This window comes from Poromitra crassiceps (genome assembly GCF_964638095.1).
Source record: "Poromitra crassiceps genome assembly, chromosome: 22".
NCBI lineage: Eukaryota > Metazoa > Chordata > Actinopteri > Beryciformes > Melamphaidae > Poromitra > Poromitra crassiceps.
In genome coordinates, this window is record NC_139647.1 from 18,689,196 (window position 1) to 18,711,891 (window position 22,696).

Here is a 22,696-nt window from a genome sequence, read left to right on the forward strand (position 1 = left end):
TATCCATGAAATCAATCATATATCCATAGATCCCGTGGGGGAACGCGCACGCAATGTTACTTCCGTTTTTAGGACCGTGGGGAATTTCCCCCCCCTGCTGACCCATTGATGTCAGTGCGCTGACCACGCGTCTTGACGAGACACCACCTGAATCTATGATCATAAAACAGATCATTTTATCAGCTGGCCCGCCCCCCTGTCAAGCCTCCCACTGGTGTCCCTGGGTTAAGCTATACTATGAGAATGCCTGCTTAGTTAGTATGCAGTTTGGCAGTCAAGACGTTAGTCCCAGAAGCAGGAAGAGAGGGTAACTCTACTCCCTGCCATGCATCATCCTGAGACTGTATGGGCGGCACGCGCGAGCCACTGCAGAGAGCAAGTGGTGCCGAGATGACCGTAATCATTTACTGCCTCTAGTGGGCTAAAACTGTCACTGCATGTGTCAACATCTCCGCCTCCTCTGCCACGGACCCCCAGAGGTGAGACACACCCACATGGCTACCATGTGATCTCATGTCACTATGCCTGCTCTAACTGATCTCTCTGTCTGTACCCACCTTATATCTCTGCAGGGTGTCGATGTCATGATCTCTCTGTCTGTACCCACCTTATATCTCTGCAGGGTGTCGATGTCATGATCTCTCTGTCTGTACCCACCTTATATATCTGCAGGGTGTCGATGTCATGGTCTCTCTGTCTGTACCCACCTTATATCTCTGCAGGGTGTCGATGTCATGGTCTCTCTGTCTGTACCCACCTTATATCTCTGCAGGGTGTCGATGTCATGGTCTCTCTGTCTGTACCCACCTTATATCTCTGCAGGGTGTCGATGTCATGATCTCTCTGTCTGTACCCACCTTATATCTCTGCAGGGTGTCGATGTCATGGTCTCTCTGTCTGTACCCACCTTATATCTCTGCAGGGTGTCGATGTCATGATCTCTCTGTCTGTACCCACCTTATATCTCTGCAGGGTGTCGATGTCATGGGCCGCGTCCTGAGAGGCTGCAAACGGAGAAACGTCTTGATGAGAAGACTGAGGGAAGACTTGATGAGAATAAATTACAAATGCATCCCCCATGCTGACACTGCAAACCGAGTTATGAAATGATTAAACGCACCTCCTCCCCCTTGTTCATATGAATAATCAACACCCTCTCCCTTATTAACTTCATATTTTGGGAAGAAAAACGTTGCCAACTCGACACAGCTTATACTCTCACCTGCCTTTCTACTGTGATGATGATGGTGGCGATGGTTTTACTGATAATGCTAACAGTTGTGTTGCTGCTGATTTTGTTCAAATGTATTATTTATTTATCTATTTATGAATTTCCCACATTTTCTTCCCAACTGTACTTGGCCAATTTCCCCCTGCCGCACCGGTCGCTGCTCCACCCTCTGCCGATGTGGGGAGAGCCGAGACTAGCACCATGCTTCCTCCGACACATGCGCAGTTGCCGGCCGCTTCTTTTCGCCTGACAGCGGGGAGCTTCACCGGCAGGACGTAGGAGGATCGTGGGAGGATCACACTATTCCCACCAGTTCCCTTCCGCCCCAAACAGGCGCCCCGACCGACCAGAGGAGGCGCTGGTGCAGCGACCAGGACACATAATCCGGCTTCCCACCCGCAGACACAGCCAATCGTGCCTGTATGGACGCCCGACCAAGTCGGAGGTAGCACAGGGGGCGCGAACCTGCGGCCCTAAAAAATAATTACATTTTTTTGTACAATAAAATACACCGGAGAGAGGAAAATGTGCTTCATAAAGGGAGCAAAATAACACTGCATAAATCAGTAGTAGAATGGCTTAAAGCTATACTGAAGACAGTGAAATAGGAATCAGCTAACAGTGATTTGGATAACAGGAGAGAATACACCGTTCAATATAATCCACAGCTGCAGAGAAGGAAGATTCAGAGTTGGGAGAGTTTGGATGACTGTAATGCAGGAGAAGAACCAGCTCAAGAGACAACGGAGCAAAGCTTCAAAAACTGAGAATGAAGGCATGTTTTTCATGTCAGACCCTGTATTTGATCAATTATTAATTGCTCCTTGGCCACTGGTACTTTTCCTTCTTCTTTTAAACATGCAATTGTGCAACCCATGTTAAAGAAACCTAATCTTGACATGCTCACCCTTAGCAATTACCGACCTACAGGTATTTCTATTTTTTTTTTTTTTTTTTAATCTAAGGTGTTGGAGAAATTGCCTCTCAAGTGATCGATTATAATGTTAACATTATAACATTTTGGCTCAGTCTGGTTTTAGAGCTGTGCACAGTTAGTGAGATGGCCCCTAGTCAAGGTGACAAACGACTTACTCCTCGCTGCAGATAAAGGTGAAAGCTCCATCCTGGTCCTGCTGGACCTGAGTGTGGCCTTGGATATTGAGTAGTAGACCACTCCATCCTTCTACGGTGCCTTGAAACTTGGATCGGTATAAAGGGTCTGCTCTCAACATATTACCTATCTGTCCAATAGAACCTTTTCTGCTGTCCCATGCAGTTTTTGCACTGTACGCGAAGTGGCTCCTTGAGTCACCTCTATCTCTCGCCCAACAGATGTAACCGTTTATTGATCCCGATAGAGAAATTATATTTTTATCTTTATGCTTGCTCTCCTCCAGTGAGGTCAGAGTGCAGTGTTCGGCCGCAGAGCAGTGAAAGCACCCTGCAGCTGCTATAGGGATTCAATGTCAGGCTCAAGGACCCTTCAGCAGGGCGGAGGCTCGCTGACATCGGGGCTTCAGACCTTTTTCCTCTGGCTGAAGAATTGTCTTTTTTAGCCAAAAAGGAATTCAAAATGATTATGAAATGGTTTTATTTGTATCGACCACCAGGCGACCAGGTATCACGGCAAAGTGTGGAATAGACCCGCCGGTCAACTGCAGTCCAGTGTCACGTTTCGCCTCCCCTAGTAGGCGTGAAAAGTACACTCGTGGTGTATGCTGGTACTGCATCAGCAGGGGGTGATAGAGGCACTACAGTAGATGCCTGAAATAAACTGGCAGCCGGTAAAGGGCGTTGTGTGGCCCTGGGTGGATGGAGGACGTAAGCGTTTGCCTTTCACACTAGAGAAAGGTGTTTGAGTCCCAGCCTGAGTGACATTTAAATGTTTCAGAGTTGGGGGCGTCCCTTTAACAGTATAATATACTGTTACTACTGACTGGCAATAAACATACTGACTGTTACTACTGACACATATTATGTTACCCAGCAGTAGAAAGGGTGTGACGATCCCGACTTGAAGGTCCAGGCTCTTGTCTTCGACAAAGCCACACCCTGTCTGCAGCTCCTCCACCTGCTCCGTCTCTCCCTCCGCCCCGTCCCTCCTCTCCACCAGCCGCTTGCCCATCACTGTGGTCACATGAGTGCACTGTTTCTTCAGACGGCTTTTGGAGAAGCCGTGGATCTCCTGGGCCAGCGAGTGCATCGCATCAGGGTTGACGGGACTCCACTGAAACAAACCAAGTGGGATTACATCGCCAGATTAGGCTACTCTCAGAATGATTTGGTTATACAGTGATGAAGTGGTTAAAAAAGAAGACAAGTGCGGAAACTATAACCTTTAATCTGTGATTTTCTTGATGCAAAAACAAAAAACACCATTATAAACAAAAATAAATTATTATTATTGATTGATTTATGTATTTATTTGTTTGTTTGGTAATAAAAAGTAGTAATGTGCTAACCCCCCCCCCCCCCCCAGATACTGTCATAGTTTAACTTCATAAAGATATATATGTCTCAAGCTAAATAAATCTGAGACAAAAATCTAAAATCTGAAATGGTGGGTCTCTCTAATCTACTATTTGGATTCAAATCTGTAAAATCAAAACTGAGCAGTTTATCAATTAGTCATATTGAAGATGTCCACACTGATACCGAACAAAAGAACAAGAAATAACTCATTCATGATATCGTTACAGTTGTACTCTGTGTAATAATAGCCTACAGTATGCCTCGTGCCACAACACCCACCTGGTCCTAAATGTCTTTAATTCAGGCGATCGGCTGCAAAAACGTTTGCCCACAACTGCTCTAAGCCTAAACACGAGTTTGTACGCTGTGTTGTTCAATATAGCACCAGTATTTATCTGAGAAATAGAGCTTGTTTTGATAAAGGTTTTAAAGGGAACTGTCAGCTGGCAGGCACGCTTCACAGAGTCGGAAGCTGCGTCAACAAAATGGTGCGTTCATGTGCTCCTCGTAAAATAGTAGATTGGTAGATTTATTTTATTGTATTTTCCATGACCACAGCTACCACACCTACTGTATGGGTGGGACCTATAACCATTCTGTAAGAGGAACACCTGATCTGTTTCATTGCTAAATCTACCTGATGAAGAACCGGTTAGGGAATAAAGTAAGCAAATTATTGGGAGCTGTCATCGTGTCACGAGTCGACTCACAAATCTTTCTGAATTGCAAGATTTATTTAATTGCCAACATATAGGCTATGAGGTGATAGGGCTAACAGCTTCACCGTGTCAGGGTTATTCATGTGTAATTACTTAGACAACATGCCATGCAACAGGTTTTGATACAATGAAATTGCCATCACCACACAATAACTGAAATCAAAATTAAATAGTGCAACAGAGTGGTGGTGGGGGGGGGGGGGTCGGGAAAAAGACAGCTATCATAGGCCTATAGAGACAGTCCGCATGTCTGGGAACGCCCATACAGGCCTCTAGGAACGCCCACAATAGACGCTGGGGGCGTGGTCAGGGTGGGGTAAAAAAACCCATTCTATCCATTCAGCAAAGTTATAATTTAGCTGATAGCCCAGCCCAGGCAGACACGATCGGGGATTTAACCACCGCAGTAAACGCACATCTGAGCAGACGTCTTGTGTTCTGCTCTAGAACCCCCAAACCTGTAGTTTAGAGCCGCAGCACCGTCTTTTGGTGAGTCAGCCCATGAGATATATCGGCGGTTTTACCCCACTCGCGCGCCAGCCGTTTAACATTTTGTGGGCGTTCCCAGACATGCGGACTGTCTCTATGCCAAGGGTCTTCATACTGTCTTGAGATATCCGATAATATTTTTATAGGGACTTGTATGCTACTACATGGTGTGTGTTTGTTGCACTCGCTAGTGAGTTTCTAGAGGCTATGTTATGGTATTTTTATGATAGTGTTTATTATAGTTTTGATTTGTATAAAGCTGTAAAATGTAGTATAGTGTCATAGTTTTGGTTAAAGGATAGCACATCACTGAAACAAGTAGCATGGTACACAAATACGTAGTATTATAGGATCTAAAGAAATAATGTGAACATCATGCCAGGGAATGGTTAGAATATTAGATCAATATCTTACAAGACAAATAGGCTATATTTATAAAAAATATATCTGCGAAATTTGAAGATTGTGGACATCAAATTAATCTGCATGTTACGTTAGTACGTATTCACTTTACCAGTTAACGAGGCTCACCTGAACGCACCACCGGGAGTCGCAGGAAAAGCCTCGTTGTGAAAACCAGGACAACTCCTCTCTCATCCCTGTGGTAGAAAAAAAAAACACAGACAGGCTGGGCTGGGAGACGGTGGGGTGGAGTACAGGAAGCCGATGTCCCCGAACACATCTGAACATGGGCGAAATCTAATCACTGCATAAATCACTGCTTTTTTCCTCTCTGCTTACGGACCACAAGCCGCGGAGATTTGAGATTTTTTTTCGGTTGAATTGGTGATTTAATCGAACGGCAGCAAGATGTCTCGGGGAGTGATTCAACCCAGCCAGCAGAAACTGGCCGAAAAACTCACCATCCTCAACGACAGAGGCATCGGGATGTTGACCCGGGTTTACAATATTAAAAAGGTTCGCACACTCATATATAACTATATCTGCATCAACCACATAATGTTAACAGCTATATTATACCTGCACCTGTCAGATTAATGTTATCGCTAGCTAAACTGTGTAAGGATGCCCCTCATGAATGCTTGATTTGCACCGACTGTTAACCCACATAACGTTACCTTTAGTTAGACAGTTTAGTTTATCATTGACATGTATTAGGAGGAAGGTGCGTGTATTGATATAGACTCAAAATTCCTTGTTAGCTTCCATCGCTGCAAACCCTTGGGTTCTGCTAGCCACAAGCTATCGCGTTAGCTTGCAGTTTACGGTATCCATTGGTTTTCCAGCGAGGAATGCGTATTAATACGGCGTTTTTAGGGCAAATTAAAGATAAATGTGGCAGTTTGGTCCGCACGATGTGTCAAGTGTCTACTAAATACAAACACTGCTACATTTTAAACTGAAAAATAACACCCCATGACCTAATTTATGTAGGCAAAATCGGGAGACCTGTATGGGTCCAGGGCCTGTCCAGTAGCTTTACCCTACCTACTAGTAAACGATGGCTGGTAATGGCGGCTGCTAGCTAAGCTAACTACGCTAGCACTCACTCGGGCGTCGACGTCTCTGTCCCACAAAACACAGCAGGCAGCTACCAAACAAACACATCTGATGCTACTACAGTTATCAACGCTAGCCAGCTGGTTTAATAGCTTTTGCACATCAGAGCCAGACACGTTACACGTCCCCAAATGTAGGGGATCCAGTTAAAACGAATTTATTGTGGCACTGGATAGTTATGTTATTTAATTTGGTACTGTATGTTAGCTGTAGCTATTTGGCCCTTTCCCTGGTTGTTGTGGTGTGTGTGTGTGTGTGTGTGTGTGTGTGTGTGTGTGTGTGTGTGTGATGCCCTACTTGCACAGATTGACAGGGCGAGGTTGGTATTTTAAACCTAAATTCATTCTCGGTCCCTGAGATTCATCACTGCAATAGACAGACACAGTCGTTTAAGTTTAATATTAAAATATGAACTGTCATTTGCATAATTACACCAACCGCTTGTGTGTGATCAAATAGTAAGAGGTCTGTGTGTGTAAGTGAGGGAGTGTTTGTGCCTGATGTGATGAATCAAAAGAGGGTCAGGGAGAGAGAGGGTTCAGTCATAGCCTACTAAAGTCTTTCACAGTACAGACTACAAGTCCGACAAGTCTGAAAGCCCATACTGTTTCCTATTTATTGGACATTTTGAGACTACTGGCTCTCATACTGTTGGACAATTACTTTCAGTGTAGTGAAATGTATCTTCAGTTGACAGTCTTATCTTTAACTTGAATAAAACGCATTTAGAAATTGAAGCAGTCATAGAAGACAAGACACGTCATTGCTTGACTGCAATGTTTTATTTTGCATAATAGTTATTGATAATGAGTTAAGTTGCCAAGTCTCAGTGCATGTTATTTAGAACGCAGTATGATCTGTCCAGACCAGGCAGTCACTGAGATTCCCCCAATAAGTATTACTCTTCTTGAAACGCTCCTTTCCTCCTTCCTATCTTTTTTCTTTCTCTCTGTCCCACCATCTTCACATCTTCTTCCATCAGCTATCCCGATCTGCCTCCATACGGCTTTTGAAGTGAAAGGGGAATGACCACCCTGAAATGCTGTTCATATGATTTGTTTTGTTTTTTCCCCCGTGTGATATTGTGCTATTTTCCAACATCTATTAATATTAACAACGGCATCCCAAAGCCAGACAGCAAAGAGCCAGGACATTAAACAGAGATATATCATCAGACTCATTCTGGATTGGCACCATCAACGAATCAGAGACTACTTTTGTGGACCTAGAAAGTTTGAGCCGTAAACCTATGAGTTTAATTTTATTGTAATAAATGTTAACAATTCTGAAATGGCTCCAGAAACCACTCTCGGCGTCTGCCAATTGCCAAATGGGAAGTTGAGAAATTCTAAAAATGTTCACAAAGTTGTCTCTAATTCATTGTCAATGGTTTCTTGATGAAATCACAGATGACAGACTTTGTTGGTAGTATGGTTTTCTGCCTTTGGGATAGTTATTTGGGCTCATTATAGAATAGTGTTGTCCAAGATCATAGCTATTTTATTTTATTTATTATTTCTTTATTTATTGCTCATTACACATCAGTTTCTTGTTCCTTAATGGTCACATAATTCTTGGCTGGGCATACTTTATAACTTTTTTATTTCTTTTTTATACTTATCTTTCAGCAGAAGGACCTTTCATCTAGCATTTTTTTTGTGTTGCATATAGGCTAGCTAGTGGTATTTATTGTCCTTAAAGGCTCAGGTAACCTCATTGTTCCTTAACTCAGTGGGCCTTTAGTTAATAACTGATATTTCCCAATATATCAATACAACAAAGAACAGAATGCATTTTGTGAATGGGAGAGATAAGTCACATATTCAGAGGTGGGTAGTACTCGTACATTGTCTCTGTTTTATATATATATATACCACCATATGCTCCAGGGTTAAGAAAGGCACGACGACGGACTGTCGTATAACTAGTGCTGTGCAATTAATCCAATCACAATGTCAGCCTATAGGCTACATGCACAACTTTTTTACTTCCTGAAATTAGTACAGCTTCTTTATTTCCTGTCCTACACTATTGGATGAACTGATTAATCAGGTGTGCCTGATCATTGTTGTGACTGCAGCACACCTGACATTAATCAGTTCATCCAATAGTGATGACAGGAAATAAAGAAGCTGTACTAATTTCAGGAAGTAGTGGAGTTGTGCAAGTAGCCCATTATATACTGTAATTGTAAAAGGCAGCAATTTAATTAAATAAAAAAATTGCAACCGTTTTTTACTGGCACTAAAACGGTACTGTACTTTTTTCCGTTTTTGTATTTTTATGCAAATTTAAAAGTTTGTATGTTTGAGTTGAGAAATCCACATTTACAAATCATCAGTAATGTGTGCGTCTTCACAGAGGACAGTTAGTTGAATTCAATGTGAATAATTGACCACTGAAAGAAAAGGGTTTGGACAGGGTAAAAGGGGTATTGTAATTACCAGGAGCATTTATTGACCCCTAGTTTTTAATTTCAAGAGAATTTTTGCCCCGATCCCTCATTAATTTCTGATCCTGGACTGCATGCAATGCAAGCTCCATTGTAGTCTGTTAGGAGGGACTTGGCAGACCAGTCTGTTAGGTGGTAGCAAACAAACATAGAGGCTATGTATGCAGTCACAGTGCTCAAGATATTTACTGCATTTATTAAGTCATGTTGTGATTCTGAATAAACACGTGTGTGTGTGTGTGTGTGTGTGTGTGTGTGTGTGAGAGTGAGAGACTGACTGACTGACTGACTGACTGACTGACTGACTGACTGAGTGTTGCGCGCACGGGTGCGTGTGTGTGTGTGTTACAGGCATTATGGGTAGTACCATAGGAAAGAGGATCTATGCAACAACTCAGAATGGAGTAAATTGTTCCTCCTTATTTTTAGGGTTATTTATTTAGTCACTGAGAGGCTGTTTCCACAGGATGAAATTAGAGTAAACTTCATTCAAAAGTTGTTGAGCCTCTTAATGGAACACTGCCCATTTTCAACCAGCTTTGTATCATTAGAACACCAGTAGTATATCAGAAAACTGTAAACTGTTTTGAAGTCCGTCATTTAATTTGACAGTTATTGAGTGTTAAAGTGTGGACCAGTGACATCACTGGTCCACACTAACTCAAATTAATAACTCATTAACTCAAATCAACTCTCAATAACTGTCAAACTAGATGAATGACAGAATGTTTGACAGTTATTGAGAGTTGATTTGAGTTAATGAGTTATTAATTTGAGTTAGTGTGGACCAGTGATGTCACTGGTCCACACTTTAACACTCAATAACTGTCAAATTAAATGACAGACTTCAAAACAGTTTACAGTTTTCTGATATACTACTGATGTTCTAATGATACAAAGCTGTTTGAAAATGGGCGGAGTGTTCCTTTAAGGTGTAGAGAAGAAGAAAATAAACATGCTACATGCTACAGGAAATAAATAAAAAAATATTGCGTGATAGCAGTGAAGGACATTTAAAAAATATTTGGGGTGTGACTGTGTTCTTCATCATCTTCTTCTGGCAAACAGCTTGCAGGTGCAGAGTGTGGGCTAGAGATGGAAATGGAATTAATTAATTAATTGAATGAAAATAAAATCATCAAAATTTTGCTGTACATTTTTGCCCCTAGATCACGGTTTTTAAGGCCATTTTTTTTTACCTTGCCCCTAGCTGATTTCCTACACGGGATGACAGACAGCAGTGTTAATATTTCACCCTGATTGGAAAATTCCCCTTGTCTCACTGTCCTTTCTGTCTCGGCCATTTTCTCTTGCTCTCTCTCTGCTGTCTTTCCTTCCTTGACCTTCTCTGTCCCCCTTTTTCTTCTACTTCCTCAAACACTCAACAGATAGATAGAAAAGTTGATATATCAAATCATACATTTTGTAGTTAATGTTGCATGTTTACTGTATGTTGATGTGTTATTGAGATGGTTATCAAATAATTGAAAACTTAAACCGTTGACACTGTCGAAACTTTGCATTAGACAACCATTTTTTTAAAAGCAATATTCCACTTTGTTTTAACATGGAGGTTAATAATTGGCTCTTGACCGCCATGAAAACCCTAATTTGAATGAGGCCACGATTTATCCTGAAAACTTAGATTTAACACGTTTGTAAACAGATTCATTAATTGATCTCGCTATTTTGATTTTCAATTGACTGTTGGTCGAGCGTTTTCGTAGAACATACTTGTTTCGCCGAACTGCATTCTTCTTGATAGAAGATAACACAGCAGAGGGATACCATTTAGGATAAATAGTTCCTGTTTAGTAGACCGGTTCTACTTTTTATTTTTGAATTCTAATTTGAGTGTAAACCAAGAACAGAAATGCAAAAATGATGACCGACCTTTACTATTGACTTTATTGTCTTAAAAGTGGGATTATGTTGTTGAATCTGTTTTTGTTGAAAAGGTTTTCAGGCTATTTTTGTGGCCTCATTCAAATGGTACCGTAGAAACTCGTCCAGCTGCGTCCAATGTTGGTGAGTAGTTTATATTCTGGTTTTCATGGCGGTCAAGCGCCAAATAATAACCCTCATGTTTCAATTAAGTGGATTATTGCCAAGACGACGAGGCCAAAAGGGCACCAAAGATCAGCTAATAGCAGAAGGCAATTTCACTAGCATGCTTTTTATCATTACGTGTTTTAGCGTTTAGCTACTCTTTTATTCTGGGTTTCTTCAGCATAGTCCAGCAGGGGGCGTGGAGATGAAGCCAGGCTTTCACAGAGTTTTTGCAGTATTGGCCATATCTAACACACACCGATACAAATATCCTTGCTGGTAAAAGTGCAAATTAAATGCTTTTGCCATAATGATGATTGATGGTGTTCAAAACGTAGTCCCTTCACTCCAGAGCTCTCAGCTACGGAGAGAGCTGCTCTCAATACTCCAACATTTGAGCCCAAAAAGTCATTTAAAAATGCCCTTTCCACACAGAAACACACTGAAATGGGACCTGCCTACATCTGATTTTCTGATTATTCCAGGCTTGAAATCTGCATATATATATATATATATATATATATATATAATATATATATATCATCAACGGTAAACGTAAGGTTTTTGTGTCGGTCCCTCACAATCAACGAATGTTTGCACCAATGTTCAACAAATGATACCAGGAGGAATCCATCACCACAGTTACTAAGCAACAGCCATGGAACAGAGTTGTGCAGCTAATATTGCAGCCAGTGATCAATGCAGGGTCCAAACTCTGATCTGCATACATACAGTACAGCTCTGGATCAGACACTGTTGACATGTTTGACAGCTGGAGTGTCGGCCATATTGTTTCAGTCCGGTCCCACCACCACACTCTTGAATTGGACTGGTCATTTTCAACGCACCTGAGCAGCACCAGGGTAGTGACAACCAGACGTGGTGTTACTGTGAAGACAGCATGCGTTTATAGATGTGTTAATGGCAGCACATGTTGCCACAGCATGCGTGGTTCCTCACATGTGTTGAAGAGGAACACGCGATGTCATGGCTCCCTAGTCTCGCAGTAGTCAACCGTTGATAGAGATCTGTCTGGTGAAGTGGTTAAGGACCGCCCCCCCCACCCCTAAGACCAAAACAAAATGCGTGACAGACACATGAATTGACCAACCGCGGACGGCGCGCCGGAACTCACGTAAGAGCCCAGCCAATCCGATTTTACCGTAGGTAATCCCTACGGCAAAACCCCCGGAAATGCCGACGTGCGATTCAGACCGTCCAGGTCGCTGGAAGCGTTGCCGACGTAAGACGTTGGGTCTGACCACGTCGTGAGACTTAGGTCGTCCCTATCTAAGAAGTTCTCAGATGCGCCGAAAATCATCATATCCTTTTTGAGTGCTTTTGAGACCTGTGTGTGTTTTGTTATATGTTTGTGTGTGTGTGTGTGTGTGTGTGTGTGGGGGCGTGTTCGTTGATGACCAATGAGCTAGCAGTTTGTCTGGGTGGGCTCTTTGTTTTGATTTCTGCTCTTCTTCTCTCCGTTCCAATGCTTCCCCCCCTCTCCTATGCAGCAAGGACAAGTTTGGAAGGTTTGCAAAGTTTATCACCTTCCACTGATGAAACCCCCCCCCCCCCCCCCCTCGTCACCCTTCCTCAACTCCCCGCCTCCTCCCTCCTCCTCTTCCTCCTGGCTCCCTGTACTGATCTGTTGCTCCTCTCCTTCCTGCCTCACTCCTCTCCTCTCCTCCTCCATGTTTCAATCTGAATGCTGGGAGCAGGACTGGGCTCCGTTCACTTGTCACTTTGACCAATTCAGTGGACATTTTCAAGATGTAATTCATGTGCTTAGTATGATTATGATAGATCATTCTTACACTAGTAACCGTTTTAGTTCTGTGCTGCTACAACTGTGGAAAGGAAGCGGAACTGATTTCAGTGCAGATTTATGTTATGTAAGAAGCTAATGAACCAGTATAAATAGAGATGGACCAAAAAGAGATTTGACTATGCAAAAAAATGTGCAGCCCTTGCCTAGCTGAACTAAAGTAACGGATAGTTTTACTATTTCACCGGTGAATAGAACTTAATGTGCCATTTGGTGAATGCTTTGATCAAAAGTGCCTTACATTTATTAGTAACCCACTTTATTTATTTTAGTATGGGTGCCCTGCTCATACCCCCTAACCCAGTGGTTCTCAATTTTTTTCCACATGAAGGAACCCTAAACTGACCAAAATTAGACCCACGGACCTCCATTTGATAGGATTTTGTCCCACGGTCCCCCACATGATAATAAGATTGATGCTTTTATATGTTTTATTACAGAAAGTGTATAAAACCCATGAGCAAAATAGTCATTGTGTTACTTATGAATGGAATTATAGTGAAAATAAATTACCCCCCTTTTGGCTGGGGACCCCCTGGAACCCCCTCAAGAACCCCTGGGGGTCCCCGGACCCCCATTTGAGAACCACTGATCTAACCACAGGACAGTGTGCCGTGCTTAACTTCTGCTCGGCCATAGGCAACTCTGCATGTAGTTTAAAAAAAAATGACGGAGTAATATTTGATATCTTTCATCATGCATAATCTAATATATTGTTAACTAATACATCACCCAGCAATTAGTCATCCAGTCCGTTAACAAGGCCCGTCTCTGAATTGATTAAATTGACAGTCAACTGAGCCCAGTCCAACTGAACATTCAGCCTCAGAGCAACTGAACTGAACTGAGCAAAGTTCACCAAGGACATCGTAGCAGCACTCATATAAATGATAGTGTACGGTTACAGTACTGTATATACATCATCCCAACAGCCAGTCATTGTAGGAAACGAGCGTTGTTACAATTCAGCCGATGCTTTTTATCCTGAACTAGTTGGCCCATAAGTAGAACGTCAGAAATTGTGAATGACACAAGACACAAGACAGTATTGTGTAGTAAAGAGCAAGTACAACACAGTGCTGAGAATGGAAGAGGAGGGTGAGGATATAACACCATTAGCTAGCCAGTTAGCACGCTAGTAGGCAGGCAGCCAGCACTTGTTCGCTTTGACTGGGTCTATTATTCCCAACTGTGTGTGAAAAACCATACATACTTTACAAGCTCTCCTTTCTCTTCACAGCAGTTGCTCTCAGCGTGTGAAAAGTGAGAGAGCTCACACAGCCGCCAATGTGACAGACCAACGCTAATCCATCCCCTCGAGGACACGTTTGCTTTGCATTATAGTCTTGATGCTCGACGTGCAGTACGGGGCGACGCTCGGGGAACACTCAAAGCTTCCCCACGGGGGCGCCGTCTTATTTCATTCGGTAATTAGCGGTCGTGAGTAGCACGTTGAAACACCGTTTTTCAAATGGAGGTTTCCTTGGCCCCAAAGCGAAGTATTCAGGGGTCCCCTGCCATATGTCCATCCATAGCGGGGGGCCCCTTTGAGAAGCTCAGTTTGTTACCAGCTGGTGGTTGGGGAGACCGGAGTGGAGAAACGATGGCGGAGCAGCCGAGACTCAGGTCTGTTCTGGTATCCAGGCAACAGCCCCCCTCTCTCTCCTCCCTCCCTCACTCCTGCTGCTGCTTCTCAGCTTCTTCCCCATGCCCCATCCGACCGTTCACTGCGGCCCTCCTTCCACCCATCCAGCCCCCCCACCCCCCAACCCAACCCAGCCGGCCAGCTTCTTCGCTCTAGCCACCACCGCCGCTAAGTGACAGCGCCACTCCATTTAAATCACAGGAACAAATATGTTTTGAAGGCCTGTTTGTTCTGTGATGCCCAGCAAGCGAGTTAGTTAGCCACTTCTGTCGTTTGCTTGCTATGTTAGCAAAATAGTTAAGGTATCAATTGAAGTAAACTAGCTGTGGTCAAATTGCTAAAAAAAGAAAGAAAAGCTAGCTCTCTTGTCTAGGCTAGTTGGTAGTTAAACGTACTTTTTCTTTTTTTTTGCCGTAGTTAAGCTAGCCCACTAATAGGAACTAGTAAATGGACAGCGCCGCCCCCCCCCCTCACACACACACACACACACACACACAGATTTCCCCAGGGCGGGTCAAAGGGTAACTTCGTTATAGCGACCAATCAGCAGGCTAGTTTGCCGTGTAGGGCGACGCTAGTGTTATGTTAGAACACCGGTTAGCATTGTGCGATAGCCTAATAGCAAGGTTTTTGTAATTGCATGGACTTCAGCAGTCACATCTTTTGGTACCTTGTTTCTCATTTTGTATATTTAAAAAATCCGGCTGCCTCTCGCACGCCTAAATGTCATTTCAGTTGGCCTATTATAGCGGTTGAGTAGACACGCTAAACACCATGTCCTCTCAACGAGCACTGCAGGCGGTTGAAGTTTGTAATTGGGTCCTGTGTGACACGAGGAAACGAGTTGAGACTCGAGGTCCAGTCTGTGTCATCAATGGCTATTGAAACGACGTTGTTGTTGTTGTTGTTGGTTCCTGTGTGTCGTATCCCCCTGTGTACTATGTTCAGTGTTCCAGACCCTGCAGTCGTGTGTGTTTTAAGACCCAACTCTACAGCACTTAGCATGTTCGGTTGTGTTGTAATCAACATGGAGGCTTTAATTGGTGCGTTAGCTTAGCTACAGGCGTACAGATTCTTTGACAGACTAAACTACATGTAGCTGCAAGTGCATCATCTTAATAGAATAGTAAGCTCGCGTGTTAAATCCTCTTTTGTTGACCTAGCTAGCCAGCTATGCTTTTTTTCGTCCGACTTTTTTCCAGTGAGTTAAATACGGGCTTATTTTTACGGTTGCACACCATTTTGCATCCCTAGTTCAATTCAAGCAGATGCTTACTACTAGAAGAGATGCAAAATGGCAGCAGCTAACTGATCAATGTCGCCTCTCAAACTCGCGCGCCAGTGGCATTGCTATGGTTCTACAGCTAGCGTTAGCTACTAGCCAGTGTTTCTGTTTTCCGAGTTGCGAGGCGACGTTATCCGCCGTGCTTCTGTTACGTAGCATGCGTCGCCGTTTCCTGGTTTCATTTTGTACTGGCTGATGCTGGAAATGTTCCAGCGCCATACAAAAACTGTAACGCCAGTTTGTGGTCGTGGTGGTGCTGTTTCAGGCTTGACGCCTGTCGGTTCGTTAAGCCGCTCGTCGTTACATCGGGTCAAAATATTACGTTTGTAGCGCTGTTTTGTGACGATAGCTTTCATTTTGTAATCCCGTGTGTGACCTTTGTGGCTTTTCTAAATGTGTGCTTCCAATAAACCTAAACCGTAAAAACGCTAGGGGAGGGGATGCTCAGAACGGCCGGTTCATCTCAAAGGGTGGACGACTATGCGGGCGGCCATCTTGGTGTGCCGCACAGGCTCCCTTCTAGGATTCCTCCTCTACGCTGGCAGCCTGCAAAGTTTATACAGACACTCTTGTTTATGGCACATGCATGGACCACATCCTCACCATTCACGACTACACTACCCATAATGCACGAGTGCTGTTGCTTTCCGGCGAGCTTCAGGGCAGTCAGCCTGACACCGAGACACCTAGAGGAGGACGAGGGTAGAGCAATAAGAAACACAGCAGTGCAGTTGTAGTGAAGTCATTATCACACTGTTGCTCTCTGCAGACAGACACGGCTCTAGCTAGGTTTCTAGGACACAGGGAGCATTAGCAAGGGCTTTCTGTCCTCGTTTCTCTCTTTCTCCACACTCACTGTCTTTCTGCCTCTGCCCGCCATCTTCATTCTCAAGTTCTCTCCGTCTCCCCTTTCTCTGCTTCTCTTTCTCTGTCTCCATTCAGTCCCTCCTCCTCCACTCCTCCATCACTCTGCCTGTCATTCCGTTTGTCTGTGGTACTAACTAACCAGTGATGGCTCAGAGAGGAACACTTTGGAGAAGTGGAAACCCCCTCTCAGGCCCGGGTCTCTCTCAGTGGTTCTCAACCCTTTTGTGTTGTGGTTAACTTATCTTAAAAAAAATCCACGGCTATAAATCACTAAATGCCCTGGCTGATCAGAAAAGGGAAGTGATTGGTGGACTTTGGACATGTCACACACAAAGCGTATGGTTATTATCATAGTTGGGGGCGGGGCCAGCAAACACAATAACCTCTCAAACTGTTGGACGAGGCTGATTATGTCTATATGGGTGTGATTATATGATGAGGGAAGAATGTAATACGAGTAAATGTCATATTTCCGTTTGCTATTGATATACTCACTCCACAGCACAGCGGTTGAGGACCACTGATCAATTTGAGCGCTTGTTCAAACTTTGACAACAGTCGAAACCTGGTTTATCCAATCCTCAAAAACCTCTGACTTGCAAACTTCTAGTGAATATATAATTGAGATTAATTCAGCAATATGGAAAATCTGCCCTGTTGATTGTGCACAATTGCTGTAATCTCCTTGTTGATATGTGCATCTAAACACCAAATTAGACTACCGGTATTTGTTTAGGTTTGTTTATTTATTAGATTTTTTTTTAAACAGACACCAATGTGCAGGTAGAGACATGAAACCCTAACTGGGTTATGCTTGGTCTCTACCTCACTATACAGGTCACTGCACAGTGTTTGTGTGTATGTATCTTCTCATGTGTTGAAGACACTTCTGGCCTGGAATTTCACTGGAATTTCACGGAATGTCAATGTGAACATTTCATTCCTCTCAACTCTCCCCATATTCTGGGGCCTGGATAAACCAGTTTTCACTGTCGGCACTAAATGTTTCCCCTAGTGATGACCACACATCTAACATGCCTGTACAAAAAAAATAAAATCAGAAATTTAATAGCAGAAGAAGAAGAAACAAACTCAGACAGAAATAGAGAAAGAAGACTTGCTGTTTTCCATAGCAGAACTGCACTGACCATTGTTCTTCTTCTGTCTCTCCTCCTCACCTCCTCTCTTCTCCTTTCTAGGCATGTGGCGATCCCAAGGCTAAGCCCTCCTATCTGGTCGATAAGAACTTGGAGTCGGCGGTTAAATTTATCGTCCGGAAATTCCCCGCTGTGGAGACACGGAACAATAACGTAAGAACGGCGATGAACGAGTGTTCACACACGGTGGTTGTTTGTGTTGACTCGAGGTGTGTGTGTGTGTGTGTATGTATGTTCAAGTGCACATTCATTGACTGATACCTTGATTTTGAATGTAGCCTGTAGGCAAAATTTACAGCACCCAGAATTTTTCCACAAATTGTGATTGCTGCGTTTGGTTCTTCAGCCACACTAAACGTTATCAGGCTTTCCAAAGCAAGTCAACTTGTTCAACACAAGAATTTTCCGGAATAAGTATGGAAAATACATTCGATCATTTTCTATGACTCGAAAAGGTTGCAAGTTGCGCAAAAATTAATGAAAAATCTGGAACTGTTTATTCCTCCCCTGCCCCCCGAGAAACATACTTATTTCAGGTACTAGTTGCAGACCTGTTCTCACCTCACATATTGTAATCTTTGTTGTGACAATAATTAGAGTGGTATAGCCTAGAAGTCTTATTAGCCATATTACGTACATAGCCACTATCAGAATATATCATTCTTTCCCAAAGATCTACTGTAAAGCCAGTGAATAAATTAAGGTCTGGAAAAAGTATATAGTTTTTTCAAAATTATCCATCCTTATTATTTACTGTACTTCCACCAAGGAGGTTTTCGATGCCATTTCTCTGTTTGTTTATTAGCAGCATTACTGAAAAACTACTGGGCCGATTTTCATGAAACTTGGTAGAAGGGTGTAGCATGGACCAAGGAAGAACCCGTTACATTTCGGAGCGGATCTGGTTCCGACTCGACAAGCAATAATAGCAGAACCTTGGTGGGAGTGTCTGCGCTCTCCCAGTGCTCCTCTGTTACTGGTTCAGGACAAAATTCAGAGCAAGTGAAAAAGCAATGAACAAAATGAAATCGATGCACTTTTTTTCTTTCTTTAATGTTTTAAGAAAAATACAATTTTAAGAGATTTTTTTGTAACCTGTTGAGATGTTTTAGATGTTTCACTGTACTACCCCTTGATAATTATAACTTTTTAAAAGGAGAAAGCTTTGATTGCACAATCCTCAGGGATATGATGGAATTATGGGCCAATTCAAGCCACCCGTTCATTCCACAATCTGAAAGCTAATAAGCTAGTAGTGAAAAGTGCTTGTGAAAACAATATAACACCCCCCCACCCCGCCCGCAAATGGTCCCTCCCTGTGTGTGTGTGTGTGTGTGTGTGTGTGCGTGTGTGCACCGAGTGATCTAAACGCACTCATTGCTCATCCGATGTTTCTTTCAGCTTTAACTGTTAGCTTAGCTCGTGTGTGTGTTTGTGCGAAACTGTCACTCAGCAAACTGCTGCGAGTGTGTGTATATATAACTGTGTGTGTATGTGAGTGTGTGTGTGTGTGTGTGTGTACGTATCCGTGTCTAGCTAACTGCTTTATTCAGTATAACTGTGCCCAAATTTGTCTCTTACGTTGTTTTCTGCTTTGTTTCTGTGTTTGTTTCTGTGTTTGTTTGTGTTTTGTTTTGCATGCTAAAACTTGGCTTATTCCGGACTTGTGCTTTTTGGTAAGTTTTTGTATCTAAGTTTTTGTAACTGAGTTTTTTGTATCTAAGTTTTGTACTAATGTAATTTTTCGTAGCTGTTTATGTTAGCTATTTTGGATTGTGTTTTGCTTTGCTCTGTCTTCTCTCTCCTCTCTGCTGGCAGCGTTTCTCTCCTTCCTTCATCCCCCGAGTGACTGTGTGGCTCGTTAACAGCCTGGTTTGCCCGTCCGGCTGCCTGGATGGCTGGCTGGCTGTCTGCACTAAGGAGCCAGCCTGGATTGTTTCTTGCTAGCCCTATAACGTTTATGCGGGCACTTAATCTGACCGTTAATTCCATAATCACCTCTCAAGAGGTTCTTAGAGGTTCTTAGAGGTTTATGTACTGTAACTTCAAATTTTACCAAATTCCCTGACCCCCCTCCCCCCTCAACTTTAACTGGATATGACCACCACATCCTCTCCTCTCTTTTTACCCGCTGTCTTGGACGGAGACGTCGGCTCCTTGGTGCAGCAGCGGTGTCGGACACCACCTACACCACCTGTCATTTTTTGCACTCATTCCTCTGGTCCTCCTGATGTCTGGAGGACCCAGGGGTTCAGAGTACAGTCTGTATCTCTGACCTCCGCTCAGATAGATTCAGCTTACAGCTAACCAATAATACAGCTTCAGAGATGCGCTCAATTCACGTTGACCTCAGTCTTTTCAGTCGTGCCAATAGAAAGAGTAAAAAGATCATCAGCTAAGGATATAGCTTTCCTTTTCATTTGCATCTTACATTTATATCATATTTTCGGACCTATTAAAAGATCGATATGACATCCTAGTCAAGACAAAAAGTTTGTAGTTTTTCAGGAGTTTGAAAAGGGGGGGGGGCACACTGAGCTGACTGAATAGAAAGGGAATTGAACCGACTCCTCTGAACACGGTATCATACCACACGGTATCCATGACACACGGTATCATACCACACGGTATCCTTACCAACAACTCTTTCGATACCAACGAGCGCCGGGACAAGTTTTGTTTCTCTAGACTTCCTTTGCTGGTTGTAGTTTCTACGTCGCCTCTGCATCTGTCTCTAAACTCTGACCTCTAGAAAACTCCAGACAAGATGCTGCGTCGTTGGGTGGACTGGTTAGCTCTGCTTTGAAAGTCAGATTTTTACTTTGGTACAACATTTTCATATTCTTGCATGTTCTCCTCAACCTGACACCATGAACAGTCAATTTCCAATACAACCTGCCTTTGAGATATTTATCCACCATGGACTTTTTTCAGACTCCTTAAGAAACCTGGAAATATTACCTTCTCTATTTCATGTATGTTAGAAATATGATTTAGAAATGTTCTACCAAAGTGAAATGACTTTATGACTTCATATATCTTTGGGATATTGGAGAGGTTTATTGATTTTTTTTTAAATTATTAATCTTTCTATCAAGGTATCTATGTTCCTCCTATCTAAGCCAGAACTTTGCTAGCACAACACCATTGAATTATTCAACGTCAAAATCTGATTTTATTTCTTCTCCATCAGGGCTGGGCTCACAGTTTGCTGTTAATGTATTTCTGTCACATCAAAATAACGTAAAATAAATCTAAACGATAATTAATTTAAGATTAAATAAATCAACTGTATTGATCCCCGATGCAAAATTGGGAGTAATTGGGAATTTTTAATGAGGGAACATTTGTCCGCCATTAATTCCTAATGGGTTGCAGTCGTTTATATGCCAATCTTCTCATTCAAGATTTGGGTGTGGTAGAAAATCACACGGACAATTGAATTATGAACCCAGCCCTGATTTACATGAGAGCAGCTGGGTGTGCGCTTATCATAGAGATGCTATGATCAGATTGCACTATGGGGTAGGCCAAGTACCTGGCAATATTTAAAGTGTTTCCTCCCTTTATTTATATATAGATATCCTACTGTATATTTAGCCTCATTTTCAGGTGTGCACTAACTACTGTAGGCACAAAGAAAGTAACATAACATCTCATTTCTATTAGCATGATCAATCAGAGCATCCCTAAGTGTAAATGAGCTTTACTGATGCATATAGATCAGATCTATAGATCTGTTAATTGTACGATTTTTTTTTGGGTAACATTTTTGCAACTGCACCTGTTCTGCAATGTGGTTTTTACAGCAACAGCTGGCTCAGCTGCAGAAGGAGAAGTCAGAGATTCTCAAGAACCTTGCTCTGTACTATTTCACCTTTGTAGATGTCATGGAGTTCAAGGTAGGAGGAACACACACACGCACGCACACACACACACACGCACACACACACACACACACACACACACACACACACACACACACACACACACACACACACACAATTATGATGATGATGATGATGATGATGATGGTAGTGGTGCTGATTGTGATGAATGTGTTTTTACATCAACCTTCTTTTACAGGACCATGTGTGTGAGCTGCTGAACACCATCGATGCCTGCCAAGTCTTCTTTGACATTGTAAGTCACATACCCAGTTGACTCAGACTTGTGTCATTGTTTTTGTTCTTATTTTATAAGAACATATATATATATATTATATATTTTTGTGTAAGATAAAGATACATGTCCTTGGCTTCTCTGAGAATTACAAAAAAAATACAAACAAGACATGTTTAGGGTAGACTTGCAGGAAGTGACACATTACATTTGAAAATGTGTGTTTTCTTTCCTTTTCACTTGCATTAATATACGCCACAAAATTAAGTCATTGCAATATATTACGGTTATTTCTAAGGTGATAAATAATTTCCGATAAATGCTTCATTTTAATTCTCTCGTCGTAAGAGCATCCCAGATATCAAATGTAATTTCACCGTGTAGAAAATCTGCCGTTTTGTCCGTTTCATCGTGTTGCCTTTTGCGTTTCCCGTCAAGACGGTGAACTTTGACCTGACCAAGAACTACCTGGACCTGGTGGTGACCTATACCAATCTGATGATGCTGCTGTCACGCATAGAGGAGAGGAAAGCCATCATAGGACTGTACAACTACGCCCATGAGATGACTCACGGGGCAAGGTAACTAAAATACACATATATGCAGTCAATTATGAAAGTGCATCTTCTGCCCCCATACAGACGCAGAGTCTTTTCGATCTGTGTGGACAAAATCAAATATCACGATATTTTTTTATGAAATACCTCTATTGATATTTCTACATTATTGTAGGGATGACTATTGGTGCTTTCACACAATATTAAACACTAAAGCTGTGTTCACACCGAGATATTTATTTTTCGCTCTGTCGCTTGATTCAACCCTTTGGAATTGCTCTGTCGCTCTGTTTAAATCGCTCATC

General features: G+C 42.7%; 2 protein-coding genes across 4 annotated transcripts in view; one reads left to right on the top strand and one right to left on the bottom strand.

The window, feature by feature from the left end:
- The window catches only part of LOC310796258 (dual specificity protein phosphatase 19-like), a 7,482-nt gene extending 3,386 nt beyond the window's left edge, over nucleotides 1-4,096 (bottom strand). The window contains exons 1-3 of the mRNA XM_083658415.1: nucleotides 3,983-4,096; nucleotides 3,215-3,458; nucleotides 958-1,004 (exon numbers count right to left, since the gene is read on the bottom strand). Coding sequence (XP_083514541.1) covers nucleotides 958-1,004; nucleotides 3,215-3,434 — 267 coding nt within the window. The 5' untranslated portion in view covers nucleotides 3,435-3,458; nucleotides 3,983-4,096. The remainder of the gene's footprint in view (nucleotides 1-957; nucleotides 1,005-3,214; nucleotides 3,459-3,982) is intronic.
- Nucleotides 4,097-5,539: 1,443 nt separating this feature from the next.
- nckap1 (NCK-associated protein 1) overlaps nucleotides 5,540-22,696 on the top strand; it is a 42,059-nt gene continuing 24,902 nt past the window's right edge. For 2 of the 3 annotated variants that reach the window (XM_083658470.1, XM_083658471.1), the window contains exons 1-6: nucleotides 5,540-5,829; nucleotides 12,445-12,462; nucleotides 17,755-17,865; nucleotides 21,528-21,614; nucleotides 21,799-21,855; nucleotides 22,273-22,415. In XM_083658470.1, coding sequence (XP_083514596.1) covers nucleotides 5,722-5,829; nucleotides 12,445-12,462; nucleotides 17,755-17,865; nucleotides 21,528-21,614; nucleotides 21,799-21,855; nucleotides 22,273-22,415 — 524 coding nt within the window. In that variant the 5' untranslated portion in view covers nucleotides 5,540-5,721. The remainder of the gene's footprint in view (nucleotides 5,830-12,444; nucleotides 12,463-17,754; nucleotides 17,866-21,527; nucleotides 21,615-21,798; nucleotides 21,856-22,272; nucleotides 22,416-22,696) is intronic. The other variant, XM_083658472.1, reaches the window with a different exon arrangement.